This window comes from Corvus kubaryi, unplaced genomic scaffold, assembly GCF_017639235.1.
Source record: "Corvus kubaryi isolate FWS band 111438036 unplaced genomic scaffold, C.kubaryi_AGA036_p1.0 37300, whole genome shotgun sequence".
In the NCBI taxonomy this organism is placed as follows: Eukaryota; Metazoa; Chordata; class Aves; order Passeriformes; family Corvidae; genus Corvus; species Corvus kubaryi.
Genome location: NW_024581093.1, coordinates 9,689,083 through 9,709,452, shown reverse-complemented (window position 1 = coordinate 9,709,452; position 20,370 = coordinate 9,689,083). Strand labels below are relative to the sequence as shown.

Here is a 20,370-nt window from a genome sequence, read left to right as displayed (position 1 = left end):
GTTTTTTTTCCTCTCTCTAGGAAGCTAGTTTTTGGAACCATAAGAATGGATAAAGAAAAGGAGTTAGCTTCACTGTAAAAATTTCACAAGGAATGGTGGTGAGGTTTATAGATAAACCAAGATTTATTATGTGTAATCATTATTTTTAAAATAGACTTCCTTTTATGTTCCCCTTTTTAGTAGAAACAAATGATCCTATAAAGCCAGCTCTTCAGTGTTGTAGGATAACAGTGCATTACGATGCAAAAGTCTGTTTTCATGCAGTGGAAAATGCATACTAACTGCCTGGTTTGTGTTTTTTAAGGGCACGTCCTTTGGATTTTGAAATTAATTTCCTGAAAGACGGGTTTGAATGAGACTTGGAAGTAGATAGTACTAGTAAAGTGGGTTTGAGTTGTACCAGAAGGAGCTCACAGATGGATTGTAGGTCAGTGTGGTGCTTTGTGATGGTGACTTTTATTTGTCTCTTTAAAAGCACTTTGAACATAAGCTATTAGACCAGTAGAAGTTTTGACAGGTCAGTTTTGTGCATCCATGTGCTCTTGCCCCGTTGCCTAATGCCTTCAGATTTCAGTTTACCTTAATATGTGTCCCCACACCACCATCAGTATCTACCTTTTATCCAGACTAGTGATTAATTTTTGGAGAAAAGGAAATAGGTGTGGTGAGTGCTTGGGAGCTTCACAAGTGCTAATTGATACCTGATACGCTCACATTACCACCCTTCCCTTACTGGGGGCACTAGTTTGCATCTGTTTCTTTTATTTATCTATTAATTTTAATGAAATACATAAGAACTCACTCTTCTTAAGCACTTATTCTCCAGCCTTTTTCCAGTTTGCCAAACAGTCTCAGCAGTAGTTAAAGCAGACTTACAGGCAACCAATAAAAAGTGTGATTATGTGATACTCACTTCCTTAGAAAACCAGATTAACAAAATAAAATTATCCAAGCCTTCCTGGAGTGGGAACCACTATTGTGCATACAAAGCAAGAAGCTGCTGATTAGCAGTGTTATACCTTGCTGGGAGTTGTTGCCTCCACACACGGCTGGATTCTGAACTCCAGCTGATACCAAAGCTGGTGTGGTCACAAGAGGATATGAGGAAAAAGGATATTACAGGTAGGGAGCTGGGGAGGAAAATAAGTCTGGACATTTTCTGTTATCAAAAGAGAGCTTTTATGTAAAACAGGAGAGCTGATTGGCAGACACTAAGGAAAGTAAAAATAGAAAGGACCAGAATGTTAGCAGCGCATTTTTTGAAAATTTACATTTTGATGTTGTTATTTTTTCCCTGAAAAGTATTGCTATATAAAACTATTTGAGTTTACATAGCCCTCTAGATTTCTGTACATCAGATTGAAACAGAATGGTCTTTGCAACCATTGCAAGAAGAAGAATCACTTTCTTACTGCTCGATATTTTATTGTTTATATACTTAAAGGCAGCATTATCTACAGATTCATCAGATGAGTTATATGTTCTACTGAGTTCTTCTGGAGTCTTCCTATTTATTTATTTGGAGATTTGCCCTGCTTATGCTCTCTGGCTGAAGCCAGTGATACATATCCACAGTTTGTGCAATATACTGAAATATGAGACAAAATTAACAAGTGCTGGCATCTGTTCCTTCACCACATTCTAGACTCATGCTTGTTAACTTGACAGCTTTGCCTTGTCTTGAAATATCTTGACTCCTGTAAAAAGAATAATTATTTTCCTATTTTTGTTGTTTGGGTTTTTTTCTCCTTTAGTGGAAGACCAAGTATTCCAAGCTGATTTTCAGGAAATCTGATATGGTACCTGAAGAGCTCCATCAAATGGTACAAGAAAGCTTTCTGACCTTGCGAGAACACAACTGTTTCTTCCAAGATCTTGTAAGGATCAAAGGAAAAGACTTTCTTACTCCAGTGTCTCGTATTTTAATTGGAAACCCGGGATGCACTTACAAGTACTTGAACACAAGATTATTTACAGTTCCTTGGCCTACTGAAGGTTATGATATAAAATATTGCAATCCTCAAATACATGATGCTTGTAAAGCATTAATGAGACTTAATGACTACTTGCATATTGAAGCAGTCAAGGCATTACAAGCACAAAATTTGTTTGAGACCAAAGAAATTAAAGATACTACTGTAATAGATAGGGAGCAAAGTTTTGCTACTTCTCTTACAGAGCAAGGGTCTGTTTCAAAAGTTCAAAGTGGTGTTTGTGTACCAGAGGATGACAGAAGTCTAAAGAACAGAACATCTTATAACTTGACTTTATTAAATTATATGGATCCACTGCAAATGCTGTACTTGAAACAAGAACCTTACTTTGGAATGGGGAACATGGCAGTGAGCTGGCACCATGACGAGAATCTGGTGGAAAGGTCAGTGGTGGCTGTGTACAGTTACAGCTGTGAAGGTGAGTGATGGGACTTGAACAGTCGCAAGAATATCTGAAATCCCTGAAGCTGTCCTCTGTTCCCTTGTGTGTATGTACATAAGCACACCTGCATGCTGGTCTAGACTTGTCACATGCTTCTGAATGCATTGTGGTACCTTTTGTATTTAAGCCTTATCTTTATTTCCACTAAAACCTGTACAAAATGCCTGTGTTTACTGCAGCTGGCTTAGCAGTTGTTCTCTAAGTAGATTTAAAAATTGGTATAATTAACTCCCTGACTAAGAGCCAGGAAATCAAAATCTTTCAAATACCTTTCTCAGGTTAATGCATGTGCATGTTTTCTATCCTGTAAAATGTTTCATTGTAGTTGAGATCACCGTTTTTATGGTGTTATTTATCACACACAGACTTGCTTTTCTTTATGCTGATTTTACTACTCTTTTTTCTTTGGAAAGATCATTTTCAGTTGGTTTTGGATAAAAGTATCACTGTATTTACTTAGAAGTATATGCATTTTGTCTAGGCATGCTGCAGTGTTAATGCGTGTTTTATGGAGGAGTTGCCAACATCTCACTAGCTGGGAAGGGGGGACACTGCATTAAAACAACTGTTGTCTGACAGACTTTGCAGGCTCTTGCTTATTTTAAAACCACTTGTGTACAGTGTTTTGGGGGTGGTGATGGTAAAAGTGCAGTTGAGTCGTCATTAAATATTTCATTTTTAGTTTAAAGTACCTGTCCCATTTTTATCATTATTTAAGAGCAGACATGAGGATTTTTTGTTTGTTTTGTTCCTAACAGTGCTTGAACAAAGGCTTGGATTTTTGTTTAAATGACTCTCATTTTTGCAAACATAAGATTAGAATTTAGACAGTTGATCTTGAATTTGCAAATGTTCCGTTCTGTTTCATAATTGACAAGGGATTTTTTTTCTTCCAAAAATCCTGTGAGGTTTGCTTTAGAACATGGGAAGAATTCATGTTGACTTCAGTTGGTTTTGACTAAAGACTGTGATATAAAAATAATAGGTTATACTCCCATGTGCATTCTCTTATTGTCTTTGTTACTAGTTTTGAAATTCTTGGTCACTTTTTTACTTAATATACAGCTGAATTCATATTCTTTATATTTTCCTCGATATAAAACATCAACTGGCTTAGCAAACTGAGTAGAAGAGATTTCCCGACAGATAAAAGTGTAATTTTCTTCATGAACTTCTTTATGTCGTATTTGTCAATGGTGTCAAGTAAATGTGATGGGATTTTTTTCAGTAGTACTGTAGAGAAATATTTTTTCAGTAGGATTTTAACTTAAAGAAACCTAAACATGAACTTGAAGTAATAATACTGTGTATGAGGATTTATTGTAGTATGTTTAAAACTTTTTTCTTTAACATAAAGTTTGCTTATGGAGGGGGAAGAAAGTGAGTCCCTTTAAGTTCAGAGAGCTATAAATTAACAAAAATGAAAGCTGCTATGTTTATTCATAACTTGTGAGTTGATTTTGTTTCTTTTATTCAGCAAGTTGAATAAGTAAAAATTATGGTGTTTTAAAACCACTGCAAATTCTGTAGAAGATTTGATTGATGTGGGTAGACAGAAATACTTTATATATTTAGACTAAAAATTATTTTGATGTCTATGTACAATTAATGTTTTTGCCAAATACAAGGTCTTTTTTCATAAATATGCTTACAATTAAAAGTTTGTATTTTTTTTCTGAAAGGTTTGGAAATAGACATGAAAACAAAGAAACCAGCATCTTTCTAGTAAATAAATTGATTGTTCTATCATTTACATTAAAAAAAAAAAAATTAAAAGTCACTACTTAAAATTTTGCTGGTTTTGCATTGCTCAAGTTGGGTTCTTGAGCTTTAGAGGGAGATTCAGGTGCCTGACATGGCTATGAAGCATCATGGAGAAATGTCCTGCAGTACAGCTCTGTGTGCAAGCAGTTCACTCCCATCTCTGTGTTCAGGGTGTGGTTGTCATTGTGTATCCTTGAAGCAATGACCTGCTTATTCATAAATTGGAGGAAATGAATCCTATTTACAGCTTGGGAATATGGTTTTGTAACTGAAGTGACAGTAAATATTTGTTAACATTTTGTACCCAGGGCATCCAAGAGGATTTGATTTTAGAGAAATAGATTGTCTTCTTGCTTTTCTGATTTTCTGTTTACAGCTTTCCAATGCTGGTGGTTATAAGCTCATCAACGTTTATATTATTATTATTCTTTCCAGTTCTCTATAATGTCAATGTTTTGATGGTTTTCTGCAGTTCAGAAAGACTTTCAGTATTTCCTATATCCTTGCCAGGTCTCCATAACTCTGAAACATGAGGTTCTCAACATCTTTTTGAAGAATATTCTTATATCTTTGTAGAATCATGTCTTGACTTCTCTTATTTTCCATAAACATATTTAATTTTATGCTGATAACTTTTATTATTACTTACTCCATTAATTCATTTAGTATTGAATTAGCATTGAATTCTCAGTGTAGTGTAAAAAGACTGTCACAGACTCATTACAGGATATATAATCAAGAGAGTAGATGTAATCAGAATTTTTTTTATGGAACTATTTTTCCTTTAAAAGATGTAGATATGCTGGATTAGTAATTTCCTGGGAGAAAACAGTGATTCTGTGGGAAATGCAAACAGAAATTAAGCACGTTGAAATTTGCTGGAACTGGCTTGATTCTCTTTTCTGCCAGGTCTTGCACGTTTGTTTTGTCAGTTCGCAGTTCCTCCAATCTCTGAGGTGCTCCAAGCACTGAGGGTCTGTGGCAGCCTTTAGCATGCGGGAGCTCGGGCTTCCATGGCTGGTGCTGAACTACCCTGCTGCAAGTGCAGAATCCCCAGGTTGTCAGATTTTGAGCAGCAGGAGCCCTTGGAGTCAAGTTGTGGCAGCTCTGTCAGACTGTTTAGAGATGCACAACTCAGCTTATATGGTTTTCTTTTTACTTTCATTTATTTACATTTTTATATCAGTATTTGTTTTGTACCTACTTATTGGATTAAATAGCATTAAAACACATAGTACTGTAATTGAAACAACTTGTTTTCTTGTTTATTTTTTCATTGTTTGATGCCATAATGAAAATTTCATGTTTGAAACTTTGATCAGTATTAATTGGAGTAGAAACAGTTTTCAATATGCCAGAAAAGAAATTTAGACATCAACATAAAGATATTGGAGCAAGCTGATATTCTAATTGGCATCAGTGTTTATTTTCTTGTTTCCAGTGTAAAACTCTTTCAAAGCAACTTCAAATGAAGTACATTTCTAACAACAAAATAAGGTAAAGATTTTGCTTGATGCTTTTACTTACATTACATTAGGTTAAGAGTAGATTGTCAAGTGATGAGAATAGGGCCTCATAAAAGTTTGAGAGGTTTCCTATTAGTGTGTATGCTGCATGGAAGTGCATGAGTGGGAGTGGTGCATATGCAGAACTGAATAGGTTACAGAATGTGTGTTCAATTATACTGCCACTAACACTATTCAGAATTAATTTACGTTTCAGAATGTATCAAGGAACAGGAATTTCAAATTTTGACCAATTCAGCATTTTTAATAACACATTAGCTTACAAATACCCTACCACCTGAGAACATGAAGGTAAAAAAATTGTTCAGGATTTTAATATAGTAAGCTAATAACCAGTATTTATTTCCTGCTGCAGTTATAAAAGTGAATTTCAATCCAGCAGAATAAAGGCATTTTCAAAAATTGGATTTTATCCATGAAAAGTTCCTAATGACCAGATTTCCATCAGGTCATTGTAAGTTTTGTAGGAAGTTTTATTACGTAGCAGAGCACTAGTTGGTTCTAAAGATGTTCTTTGAAGTAGAGACTTGTTTCAGTTACTAACTTACAGGAGATGGAAAAAAATGTAAATACTAGAAGTGTGTCCATCTTTCTCTTACCTGAATTTCCCACAGACTGTGTTAGAGGTTGTATAAGTAGTTTTCTCTAGATTCTTTACCGTATCTAGTTTGTCTTCTTGCTGTAAGGCCTATTTGCTGTTTAACTCTTGAACTTCTAAACAGCTGGCTCTGTCTGCTGACAAGGTAATGTTAAAAGGTTTAACGAACTTACTGTTAGTTGCAGTGATGACTGATCTTGAAAGACTTTTTGTGCTTGTTTCTTTTGTGAAATGCTGTTTGTATGGAAGCAACATCCTGGCACATAGCCTAATGATGGCTATTTCATTTAATTGAGAATAAAAATAATTGAGATGCACTACAGATGTATGTTTCCTCACCATGTTAAAAAAAATCCTGAAACTACAAAAGTTGTTCAGAATTTAAGTCAATCTAACTTTGTAGTTGACCAATAACCCTCTTTATGTACTCCTTAATGGATAAAAGTCATGGAGTAGATGTTTTTTGAAGGATTGGAATAGTTTCTCATGTCAATAATATAATAGAAATATTGTTTGTTGAAATAACAGAAATGGTATGTAGAAAATTTTATGTTACTCATTTCTTTAAAAGTAAGTGCATGAAATGGTCATGGCTCTAACTTGTAGCATCTGGCCAGTTGGAATTGTGTTTTGAGAGACACAAATTTTTAGTGATCCACTTACTTTCACAGTAATAGATTTGAATCCCTGTTGTCTACAAAGAAATCATCACTTGAATAGACTGTTGTAGGTTGTGGGGTTTCTTGTAAACATGTTCTCACTGATTGGATCAAATACAGCCTCTCCTGTATGAAGAGATGACACAATATTCTTTGGTCTTATTCTAGTGCTTTTGTCCCTGATATATTTGGATACAGCTTTCCAAACATGAATTGATAAGAACATTGTTGACAAAATCTTACAATTTTTGGTTTTGTGAATGTCAGAAGAAAAATTTAAATGTTAATAGAGTTTAACCTCTTACGCTACGGCTTTTCAGTAATGAGGTAGAGGAAATAACTCTGGATAGATACTTATTCTTTCCCATCAGCTGCTGAGAAGCAAAACATGTTCTGCTTCTTTTACTTCTTGCATGTGACATATATAAATTGCTATTGAAAGACACTGATAATTTGTATATATTTTTTGATTGAGGAACATGTGCCCAATTTCTTTTACATTCTGGAAAAAATCAATCAATCTGTAAAAAAATAATATAACAATGGTCAGTTGGATTTAATGTGAAAGTAAATGCTTACAGTCCTTGTTCTTAGCAATGTGTTGGCAGTGATTCTATTGTCTTAAGAAATGGTGTGTAAGTTAGGATATAATTTGGCGTTACAGTTTTACTTGAATAGAGATCATTTAGGTTTCAGAGCATCAAAAAAGTCTCAAACTCTGGAAGATTTTGGAGCCAAATAGCAAAAAAACCTTTCAAAGCTTTTACTTTCTGTGCTGTGGAACAATAACCAAAGTAGTTCCAGGAAAACGAGTTTCATATTGTTCTGAACCTAACCATGACCCAAACCTGATAAGATTAGATCTTAGTGCTGGAACATCTCTGAAATTTGAGCTGTCTAGTTAAAAGCATAATGTTGTGGCCAATTTTCTGCAGCTACATTCTCTCTTTCATGGTTCTACTATAATTACAGGTTTGATGAGGTATTGTTGTTATGTTGTGGTAAGCTTTTTACTTCATGACACCATTTTATTTGGGATGCCAGCTTAAAGGTTTCTTGCAAGCCCAAGTCTGTAAATCTCTGCTGACCAGAATTCAAATTTGCACATAGTTTTATTATCCTTCCATTAAATACTTGTATATTTGACCATTTTTGTATGGCTTACTACAAAATAAGTTTTTGTTCTTAAGGTGATGGGTATGTACAACATCCACATGATTTATTCTCAAATATTTATGATTTAGATGCGTCCAAATGTTTTCACTTAAATGGGAATTGTAATTATGTCAATAAATATGCAGCATTCAGTCATTCCTGAGGTGTCATAGAGAATTTAATAACAACTTCTTTTTATGTAGAAGTTTGTCAGTTCTACCTGGGGATATGCCACAAATGTTAAGGTGTCTTTTTTTCCCCTTGCTCTCACTTTCAGGGTAGCTTGCATTTAAAAGCAAGTAGCAGCTTGCTTCCATTTGTTACCAAAATAACATGGTAGGAGCAATCAGTTTCAATTGCTGCTGATAATTATAAGGTGCAATAATTGAGAATACAGAGAAAAGGAGACTGTGAGCTGTATTTGAACTCAGTACTTAAGCAATAAAAAATTTATCAAACTGCAAAAAATAAGTCATTTTAACGAGCACATTCCAAAGGTGCTGGATTTATGAGGAGACCCCAGGAAACTTTGATTGAAATTGCTGTCTCTGATTGTAGTTCTATATTTTATTGGTGCCATATTGTGAACAGTGCTGCTGCCAAAGTGAATGGGAAAGCAGCATAACAGAGAGAGTTAACCCAGAAAGGTTACTTCTTTTTATAATATCCATGATGTATTGCGTTAAAAATGCCTTGAAAGCCATCCTATTTGCAGTTTTCAGAAAACATTTTTCTTAAATTAAGTTACGATTTATCTGAGCAGGGTAGAAAATATGAAAGCCCCTTGAAGAGTTTAGTATTGATTTTTCTGAGTATTTGTTAGCTCTTGTTTTCTCATTTGTGTGCTCCTTGATGGAGGGGCCTAGAGCTGCTCCCAAGCCAGAGCTTCAGTGGGATGAGAGCTGCAGCAGTGAAGGGAGTGAACTTAAGAGACTGTAAGAATTTTCACTTAAGAACATTTAGATTGACTCTTTAATAGGCTTTATCTCTCTGCTTCCTGAATTTAGACAATATTTAATTGACATAGTAGTTAATAAGTTAATTGTCTTAATTTTCTAAAGGCTGCCCCCAGCCAAACAACCTGCAGTAACCATGTGAGGTGAATGACATGAATATTTTTAAAGTGTGAGTTTGTGGTCACACTTCATGTGTGCCTCATGAAATAAGAGCTATACATCTTTAATATTTTTCTTCTAGAATTAAATTTAGACGAAAGTTTTAAAAATCATTACATGAAAGCATGTTTCAAGTGGACAGTGAAATGGACACAGTTACTAAGTTGTAAGTAAGAATTGGGCATGGTACATAGTTAATTTCTAACTGTTCACTGCTGGTTTGTGCCAACTGCTTATTAAAACTTCATCCTTCCTGTGTCAAAATGCGCTGTTACTTTAGCTGTAAAACTGTTACACCATAGCTCCCAAATACCTTGTTATAAATGCTGACTGTATCTTTCAATTTATACTGCAGTGAAGTAAGCTTATGAAAACAGTTCTGAGGGATTAAGCTCTAAATACTATTTCTATGCAGTGGATTATTTTTTCCCCAAGCTCAACATGTTCATGTTGCTTAATGATAAGAAAAGTGTTGTGACAAATGTATTGAAGCTTCATTGGCTCTTGCACATGTTATCTAGCATGTTTGACTAGTAATTTTGAGAAAAGAATGACAAAGATGGTTCCAAGATTTGCTTTGCTGGTCTAGACTGTGTTTTGTAACCATTATTTCACCTTACTTTGCCTCAGATCAAGATTTGGTGAAATTGCAAGTACATAAACAAATGAAATTGTTCCTAAAATGCTTTGGCAGTTTGACTTGAAATTCTTTCAGAAGTTATCTAGTGTTATATCAGCGTTGCTGCATTTAAAATTTTTTTTTCCATGCTTATAGTTTTAGTAATGAAAAAAACTAAATTGAGTGAAGCTTAACTAAAACTCCCCTTACATGTGCTTGAGAATTTCAGAAAACCTTGAGTCCATTACAAGCCTTGACTTGATTAGCCTTTGCTTGGTAGTTAACATAAACTTTTCGTCTTGGTAATGTTGGTTGCAAAACAATTCTTGATCTCATATGGCTTTTTTTTTTCTTTTACCTATTTTGAATTTGGAGATGATCATTATAGAAAATTGAGATTATAGAATCTTTAAGCCTATTAAGATTGTACCAATATGGGGTATCTTTAAGTTTAAACCAGAATCTGTGTTTATGATTCTTACCTGTTCTCTCATTTTTGTGGTCTCTCTCTCTCTCTCAAGATTCAGCCATAGAAGAAAGCAATGAACAAGAACTGAAGGGAAGAGACCCAGCTGTTTGGCACGTAGGCTTGAAGGTAGCATGGGACATAGAGACACCTGGATTAGCAATACCACTTCACCAAGGAGACATCTACTTGATGCTTGGTAATTTTTAAGGACTAAGAAGTTGAAATTTCTGTTGAAAATAGAGAAAATTACATTTATGTTAAAATTAGTTACCATACCTTCCTTCCAGTCAGGGAATTTCCTTATTTAGAAAGACATGAAATCTGTCTGGAGTATATAATAAATTCCTTCTACCCTGCCTACTTACGGAGTATTTTAGGGAACTTTTTTTTCTTAATGTTGCTTTCACTTCACAGCTAAGAAAGAAATAGCCTTTTTTCACCTTTTCTGTCTGTTGTGCAGTCAGAACTACTAGTCCAAGTCAGGCTTCAGACCATAAGCAGAATTGCCCCAGATCATGCAAGAAGTTGTGCTGTATCTGTCCCATCCTTGTATTTCTAGATGTTTTTTGTATTCTTAATGCAGTTTTTCTGAGCATCTCTCATGTTCAACAAATAAATTTCTGTTCTTCACCTTGGCTTATTAAGTGGCTCCCGTATTATGTAAGATGTGAATAAATGTCTTAAAGTTTTCTGGTACCATGGTTCTTGAGGTTTCAATCTTTATGCCAACCTGTGGATATTTTATTAGTTTTACAGTACCAATTTTATACATGACACTTCTCTCCTCCTGCTACACTTTTCCATGTCTATATTCAGACATGCTATTTTCTAGTAGTGGGATTATACTAAGATCATAATGAACAGAGCTGTCTTACTCCAAGAACGAGTCTCAATGTCTCAAGCGTAGAGGATTAAAAAAAGAAAATTAAATTGAGTTAATTTGCTTGAGCAGCTGAGCTCATGTGCTAAGGTTTATCCATTGAAAGAAATGAAGTGAGAACTGTTGCTAAGGTTTATTGACACAAAATCTGTTGCTTTCTCTTTTGGCTTGTGTTTCTCTTGGTTATCATTTTTGTTAAAATAAATTTAGTTATAAATCACACAAAAACAAGAACAAGGCCTCTGACAACATGATGTTTGCCTGTTCAGTGTCTTGGCTTGACAGACATCATCTTTGAAGACTGAGAGCACTTGCAGAACTCCCTACTTACGTGTTTGTGACTTGGAAGGAGGTATTCTGTGGAATGTCCCTAGAATGACTTGTACACTCCCAACTTTATGGGCAGAACAGTCTTTTGAACTTTACCTTTCACAGTTTATATACTAAAACCAATACATTCATAAGCCATCATAAAAACCATATACCATTCCTTGTTCTTAGTCATCAAATCTTGTGCACTGTCATCAGGGAAGTATCTTGTGTAAAAGTACTGGACTAATTGTGCTCTGAAGTATGTTCAGACATGGAAAGATCAAGTGTTAAGATGTGAGGTCCTTTGACAGGTCTGGATGTGCCTCCCTTTTCTGTATTTGTAAGGGTTTAAAGTAGAAGTCTAGAGGGAAAGAGGGACAATGAAAGTGAAGTTTAAATGGCAGCTAAACATTCCTAGAAAGGTTATTAGTGATCTGTTTTTGTGCAATAGCAGTTAGGGCATCAAGTAAACTTCTTATCTAATCCTTGCTGACTGGAAACTTTGAGCATATAGAGCTGTGCTGGCCAACAGATTCAGAAGGTATTTAATAAAAGAAGGGGACTAACTTTAGTATTTTTATTGCAAAATACTGAAGATTGTAGTTGATTGAGTTACCAGATCATAAGGGTGTTTTTTATTCCCTAGTGGAATTTATAGAGTAACTAAAGTATTTTCAGGGATTCTATATGAAGGGTAGATCAGAAAGTTAGTTTATTTAATGAGTAACATCACAAGCATGTTTAGATGGAAACAAAGGATATATTAAACATTCTTTTGAAGATGATGTGTAAATCACTTTCTTATTAATACTTTTGAAGAGCTACAGATTTGAGCTCTGTAGGCCAGGTGTTTTGTTAATCTCTTCTGCATTTCCATAGTCTTTGTGTTTCTTTTAAATTACTTGGAAAAAAAATTACTCTCCTAAATAGTATTAGAGGGTATTCTCAAAATGGCCCTTTTATTAGGTTTCTTTGTATAGCAGAACTGCCTTTATCATTTTGACTTGGAGTGAAAGACAATATAAGGAAACATATAGTTTTAGCGTATTTTTTACTGTTCAGATTTTTTGCACTAACTTTTAAAAGTGGGCATCTTGAGGATGCCATCTAGAAGATAAAATATGAAAACTCTGCAAAAAAAGAAACTTGGCAATAAAAAAAAGAAAAAAAATCATTTTTCTTATGCTTTTGTACATACCATATTCCAGAACCTCATTTCAGTAAGCAGAGTCCTCTTACTGGCCTTATGTTAAAAGCAGTGGCAGCAATATGCAAAACATCTAGAAAATAGGACATTAGGAGTCCTGCAGCAGGTGCTGGTTCATGTACAGGGACTGCTTGATAGGACTGGCAGGACTGGTTCTGCCCACCACTGATCCATCCACTCTAATGCAAAACTCAGCCACTCTGTAGATCTGTTCTTCCAGTTGTTGGAATGGTGTAGTGTTACTGCTTTGTATGAATGTTGTAAAACGCTGAAACATCACATTCAATATGTTTCTTATAATTTAAAAGTTAGGTCCTATCAATTCCTGTACCTGTACTATCATGCGTATTTCCTATGGCACACACAAATCTATATAAGAAAGTGGTAACTGGGTATTTCTTATAGTAACGTGCAATTACAGTAACTTGTAAATCAAGATCAATGGGTATAGCAAAGTAAAAAAACCAGGGGTTTTTTGTAGCATTTCTAGTAGACATTTAATAATGTTTCTGTTCCTCTCTTCATTAGCTTTATAGATGGTTTTTGTTATTCTGGGTAGAAATTTAGTAAAATGTCTTAAAATTTGCATCTTCCTTCTCAGCAGCCCTCTTCAGATGAGATCATGAGCCATAATTTAGATCTGTGCTAATACTTAACATAAGGTGATCAAATCCATTCTCCTATTAAGCTATTACAATAATATAAATGTATTTTTGTAAGCAAAACCAACAAAAACTCTAAATTACTTTCAGTAAGCCAGATTTTTAAAAATTTTTTTTTAGGCTTTTCTTAATATGAAGAAAAAAGTGGTGAATGGCTGCAAGTCTGCTGCCTAAAAATTCAAATCTAAACTTTGTATCACTCAAGAAACGGAAACACTTTAGCTCAATTTAGAATAATATATTGGTCTGCAGAGGAAGTGCACGCTGAACCCTGCTGTCTCAAGTACACAGTCAAGGGGTGTCTAATATGAAACGTGTTGGGTGCATGCAATAAATCCAAAACGCGTGGAGGTGAGCAAAGGGCCCCATCTGCTCTGTCCTAGAGCATGCTTAACTAGGCTTGTCATGGTCCTACTATTAGATTGGAATTTTTCCCCTAATCTTTGAGTTAGACATGACCAGATTTGCAAGGAGATTTACAATTTTCACTAATTTTCCTACCATGACTTCAAAACATACTTAACAAAAATACATTCTGGACTCTTTCAAAGGCAGATTTACTTTTCTGCAGCTGTTTCCCATAGATCAAGCTCTTGCTTGAAGGTTAGGGTTTTAAAACAGCATGAAGATGAACTTTGAGTCTTATACCACTCCCCTCTCCCAGCAAATTATAGTTTGAGAAGCATCAAAAAATTATTTTCATAACCAACCAGAAGTAGGTTGCACACATTGCAGAGGTTGGCTTGTGGTTAAAGATAAGTATTTAATGGAAACACTTCCACATGTATATAGTGACTCATTAAACTATTTCTAGATATTTAATCTACTTCTATTTTCACAAACTAACTTGAACCCTCTTTGCTCTCTAGCATCTTGAATGTGTTGGAGTTTTTCACCCCCCTTTCTTTTTGAGTCCACATTTAATCCAAATGGTGTATTCCCTACTATTAAGACTTAGAACTCCAGAAATGTATTTGTCATTACCAAACTTTGATCATGAAGTTTGACAAATCACTGACATACTTCTTTTAAATTCATTATGTTTTAGACTTTTAGTTAATTCTATTTTATTTGTGATGGTTTTCTTGTTTAAAAACTAAAAATATTTCTTAATTCCGTAAAGATCATCCCTCTAGCTTTCTGTTATGAAAGGAGTATTCCATCGACCCGTAATGTCTTATTGAAGGAGATATGCCTTCCTGGTGCTTTTGTTGATACACTTGCAGTAAAATTCATTTTATTCAATTTTCTCCTGTTAAAGTGTTGTGTGCAGTTGGATGCAAATAAAATTGGAAAGTGTGGAAAAGTATTTTACTGCATTGAAAATTGCACTGTAATATGGTTAAAAAGAAAATTTTTTATTTGTTAAAGGTAGTTAAGAAAATTAATAGCAAAAGTCCATTTCACTTTTGTTTGTAGATATTTGTGGTGGTTAGAATATCAAAGATTTTGCCAGTGCTTTAAGCACCACTGTACCTTTTGTCTCTTGAAATAGATAAAAGACAACTGTCTAAAAAGTTCAGGAGGAACACTTGAGAGAAGATAGAAAAGACTGTAGAAACCCCTATTGGTAATTCTGGGAGCCATTTTTCGTTGTGGTTTGTGTTTTCCTGGGAAATACCTTACCTCCAAGTAATAAATTTAGGGCCTTTATCCCCCACTCCTTTAAGGATTGGCTAAGAATTTCTTGCCTTTCTACCTTGTATTTGTTATGTTGCAATTGTCTGCAGAGACATGGGTATAGTTGTTCTTCCCACAGTGCTTTGGCTCCTCAGCTCACTGATAATTAGTTCAGTAGTAGAATGAGAGTTAAGTATATGTGTGTTATTTCAGTGTTTGTACACAGACATATCCATCTGTCTGTTCTTTTGACAAAGCTGTGTAAGCACAGGGCTCTCAGTGCTCCTGGTGGAGCCCAGGTAATTCAGCTGTCAGAAGAAAGACCAGAGTGGACAGAGCAGGGGCAGGGACTGAGAACAGGATCTGAGAGGAAAGGGAGGAACTGGCGGTAGTTTGAAGCAGAGAGGAGAGGACCGTGCTGACTTTCTGTGCTGGAGGGATGTATTTTGAGAAAACAAGAGGCAAAAGCCCTGAATGTTGGTATAGTGGAGGGAGAGACAGATGTATAATGTGAACTTGCTCCCACAATTAAAAATTGAATGTGCAACATCCAGATGCCAAAATGTATCTGCTATCTGTAAATAACAGGGAAATCACTGAGAAGTTTTACCTGATAAGGGGGTCCAACATAGAGAATAATAGTCAGCATTCTATACTGAAGAGGCACGGTTTTGGTTTTCCAGACCTCACGGGTCAGTGCTTAGTCATGTAATACTGACACTGACTCCTTATGTGTTGTTTTTTACTGAGCCCCATGAGAGCACAGTGGTACTTCCAACATGGGTGACCAAGGAATGAAACAGCTTTGGTTTGGCTCTAAAACCAAAATAGTAATCTGGGTGTAGTGTTCTGTATCTGAATAAAAGCTTTTAATGCCAGATGGACAATAGCCAATTTAACAAAGAGTGTTTTTTCTTTTCAGTTAATATATATTTAGTAGAAAAAGAAAGTAAATCTTTACAACAATCTTTTAAGACTTTAGTCTTTTAAATGTAGTTTTTAATATGCTTTGAGGCATGCAATCAATGAAGCCTCAACTATTTTTGTACAATTAGAATTTTAGATTAATTGTAAACTCTTAAATTAAAATTACAGGCTTCTTTCTGAGATTTATAAAGGATTAGGGACAGTTGGAAGCAATTCCAGGGTGGAGCTCTACAATGAAAGATTTGCCAAGGTTTTGTATAAAGGTGCAAATCAAAATGCAATAAGTCTAATTCTATGTTTGCTACATAAAACACACCACAATGAATGATCACTGAAAGGGGAAGTGGAAGTATTTTAAGTTTGTTTTTTGGACACAATTCTTGTTGAAAGTGATTGTGATATATACATATTGCAATGTCCAGGGAAGATAATGTTCTGTGCAAGGCTGGGTTCTGTGCAATTTACCTTCACGTGTTTCTAAAGGAAATAGTTTTTTCATAAGTTCTTTTTTTATGTTTTGTAGCATTTTCCTCAAGCTTTTCAACTGCAGCTCTCTGCAAACCTCATGCAAACAGAAAATAAACCTCCCATCTAAACCATCTCAGTGCAAATTCAATCCTGTTTTTAACACTTGTCTGCTACTTCTTGTATAAATTATTTTTCTGATTTTTATTTTTAATTTTTTTCAAGTTTATCATGCTCTCTGCTGTCTTGGATATGTTAATAAATGCTTGTAAAATTCATAAAAAGACACTGTACAACTAGGATAACTTAAGTAATTTTTCTGATTTCTTATTTACTAGACTTCTTCAGTTTTAAAGCTTCAGACTTGCTGCAAGGCAAAATAGAAGTTTTAGACCATGTATTTTTTCCAGTAATAAAGGATACAGTGAAGTCTTACACACTGTATTCTGTTCCATACAATAGTCTCGTTATTATGGTCAGAAGAGTGTTTTCAAAAATTAGTAGGAATTTGGGATATCAGGCTTCAGGTTTGCAAATATTGATCTCTTAAAGAGAAATAGTTTTTATATGAAGCTTGATAATTTCTCGTCATGCTGGTTCCCTGAAAGAATAAATCTTATTAGAAATACAGACTCCTGGTTAACTGACATCTTTGTAGGTCTCTATTCCTGTTCTCTTCTAATTTTGTCTATGATGATTTTTTTCTTGCTGACTCATCAGGTCACCTAGTTTTGTATGATTTTTTAAATCTCTTTCTATGCCATACAAAACTGTATCCCAGGAGTGATTTTACACAAATTTTTGATAAATTTTCCTGAATGTCTTAAGGTTGAGAGAGCAGCCTGACTTCAAGAGCAAAATTGAATTGAATTCAACAATTCATTTGAATTGAAAGCATTTCATGAATGGCTTTCAACATAAATGTGAGTATTGTTATTAGATCTAGTCTGAACTTTTCCAGAGGAATAAGTCTCCTTAAAAGTGCTGATTTTTCAGAGTTCAGGCATTCTTCAGTTACAATAATTTTGATGAAATTCTTGATGGCAACCAAATAGGTTCAATCTCCAGGGTTGTTTGTTTGCCAGTTCATGAACTGGAGTCCATGTCAGTCCTCTGGCAGGCTACAAGGAAATCACAAAAAAGTTACTTTGGAGACAGTTCTTTGAACAGATTTGGGTGTCAGATAAAAAGGTGAAGTAATGTGTATGGGGGTTCTTTTCTTCCTTTTTTTAAAAAAAATCAGTATTTTTTAGTGATTTTTGGGAAAGAGATTGTAACTTCCAAGTAGTCTGTTGAGTGATCCTCAGCTTTGGAGGAATTAATGTATTTAGTTGAACTTTCCCCATAAGAGGTGGGAAAATGTCACTTCTACACTGTATACATTTGGAGAAAACTAGTGTAAGTAGAAGTATTTCTGACTCTAGGATGGTGAATAGTTATTGTGCTCTGCAACACATTGGAGCTATGAATTCTCTAAGCATTAAAGCAAAAAAAGTACTGTACTTAATTCATATTCAACCAGATTAACTTTTATTAAGTATAATTTTTTCCCTGTACTTAAGGTTTTCTAATCTGTCCGTAGATGATCTCAATATGACACATCAGCACTGTGTTCTGGCTGGTTTATCACCTCGGTTCAGCTCAACTCACAGGGTGGCAGATGTAAGTACCAAAGGTGTTTCACTCGTAAAACCAATATCCTGGTGCCATATATGCAGCACCGTGGTGTTGTACCCAGAATTGTGGTTCATGTACACTTGGTTCTGTATTGGTAGTTGGCCTTACCTCCCAGGTAGGCTTATCAGATGTGAATTGAGAATGTGCTGCACCACAACTCGTGGATTGCTGATGAAATATAGTTGAGAAATACATATTTTCTGAACTGGCTATATATAAGTTTTTATTGTGTCTTTATAGTCTTCAAGAGGAACATTGGAATACATACTTGGACAATGTGAACTGGCACTCCAGAATTTACAGACTGATTCTGATTCAATGGCTTTGTCTTTGAAATCACTGGAAGCTGCAGTTGTGAAGCAAGTAGAAGAAATACATAACGAGGTGAGATGATCTGCACTGAAAATACTTCAGCCAGGTCTGAGCAATGCAGTCTCCTCATGGAGTTAATGGCAATTGTGTTCAGCTGTGCTTTGTACCTGTTGGCAATGTGGCTTTTATGACTTTTTTACTTGGGTACAGTAATTGGGATTATCGTGGAAGTTTTCATTTTTCCTTCTTAAGATCCCTCTGCTGGTAAAGTAAGAGAAGTTTCACAAAATATTACACCAGAACTCGCTGTGGTGGACAGACAGACTACTCTAGCACTTCTCTAACAGAAAGGAAGAGAGAGAAGGGATTAAAGGGAAAGAGCAGGTAAAATTTTTTAGTTATTTCTTCCTGGTTTGTGTTGAACCAGGTTTTTGCATAATGCCACGGGTGGCACAATTGTGAGTGTGGGCTCTAAAGTATGTTCTGAAGAAAATACACTGGAAATAATTGTGAGGCACATACTTAAGCAGGTCATTTAGTTCTACAAAAGATGCAAGTGTGTTAATGCACTTTGACAGGATTCCACTGATGCTGGCAGTGCTTTTGTGCTTGGACCTGTGCTGTATTTCTACTAAGATAAATTAGAAGCTGTACATAGGTCATTTTCACTCAACTCAGAATGCATATAAAATGTTTAAATTGCTGTCTGCTGAGGAATATAATATTGTGTAGTGCTACTAAAACTTTGTAGAACACATTTTTATCTGTACTGTGTTTACACTGGGTAAAATGGAGCATAGTGTTGGCAAAAGATTTGCGCCCTTGACTTTTACCAAAACAGCTCCTAGGGCAATTTAAAGAAGTCTGATGCATGCAGGGGTTTACAAAACATTAATCAGGCTCAGTCCATAAAACTACACGCATATGTGGTTTGCACAGCAAGGGCCACAGGCACAGCTGGTGTAAATTTGCACGGGTCCTTTAACATCAAAGCCATGTGCTGTTTACATCAGGTGAGAGAGTAGCCCCTGGTGTTTGCAGTCACCTGAATAATTTTGCAATGTGACATACAGGGATGTTTCCTGTTACACATATGGGATATACTGTAGCAGCAATCCTTGTTTAGCTTGTACATATTGTGCACTTAGTAGATACATTGGACCTATATTTAATTTGAAAAGAGACTACCCATCCACCTATTTTCTATTCTTTTTTATTATTTTTTATCCCAGGGTCAAGTCTTCACTTGCTGTTAGAGTGCTACTTAATTTTCATTTATTGCTGCACAAGTAGACAAAATTTCTAGAGGCTTATCTCTATGGTAAATGCCTGTTTCTTTTTCAAACATCACTGAGCTGAAAATATAAAGACCTGTGAAGCTAATGCAACTTTTCTTGAATATAAAAGCTTCCTACCTTCTTTCATGCTGCATGATAAATCTTTGTCTTTTCAGGCACTAATACAGGTTTTAGGTTCAAACTTTATCAGGCAGGTGGAAGAACAAGAGACTTTTGTTTCTTTAAAAAATCAAACTGCTTACTGATGAAAATGAGCCTTTAATTTGACTCTCTTAGTTTGTTAGCAACTTTTAATGCAAAATCAAAATAGCAGAAAAATCCAAATCTCCATAGGATTAATGGAGAACTGCCACCAAATTTCCCAGTTTTGCCTGGGTATTTCTGATATACAGCTTTCTGTGCTATTTATAAACCTCCTTGTGATTTTTTTCTCTTCCTCTGAACCAGAGATCATGAGCTTGAAATGAGATAGTATCTAGAGGTGATGATACTGTTGTATTTTATTTTAAAATATTGTCATAACTGAAGTTCTTCAGTTTAACTCTTATAACTAGATGCAGCCATTCTTCCTGGTTCTTTATCTTCCTGAAATGCTATGGGTTCATTCTTTTTACCCCCCTGCTGGTGCCTCCAAAGCAGTCATCAGAGAACATTAACTAGAACAGAACC

At 35.2% G+C, this 20,370-nt stretch overlaps 1 protein-coding gene across 7 annotated transcripts in view; it reads left to right on the top strand.

Moving 5' to 3' along the window:
- The window catches only part of FTO (FTO alpha-ketoglutarate dependent dioxygenase), a 231,976-nt gene that overhangs the window by 43,906 nt on the left and 167,700 nt on the right, over positions 1 to 20,370 (top strand). For all 7 annotated transcript variants that reach the window (XM_042027500.1, XM_042027497.1, XM_042027498.1 and 4 more), the window contains exons 3-6: positions 1,755 to 2,412; positions 10,394 to 10,537; positions 17,997 to 18,076; positions 18,332 to 18,475. In XM_042027500.1, the coding sequence (XP_041883434.1) occupies positions 1,755 to 2,412; positions 10,394 to 10,537; positions 17,997 to 18,076; positions 18,332 to 18,475 (1,026 nt within the window). The remainder of the gene's footprint in view (positions 1 to 1,754; positions 2,413 to 10,393; positions 10,538 to 17,996; positions 18,077 to 18,331; positions 18,476 to 20,370) is intronic.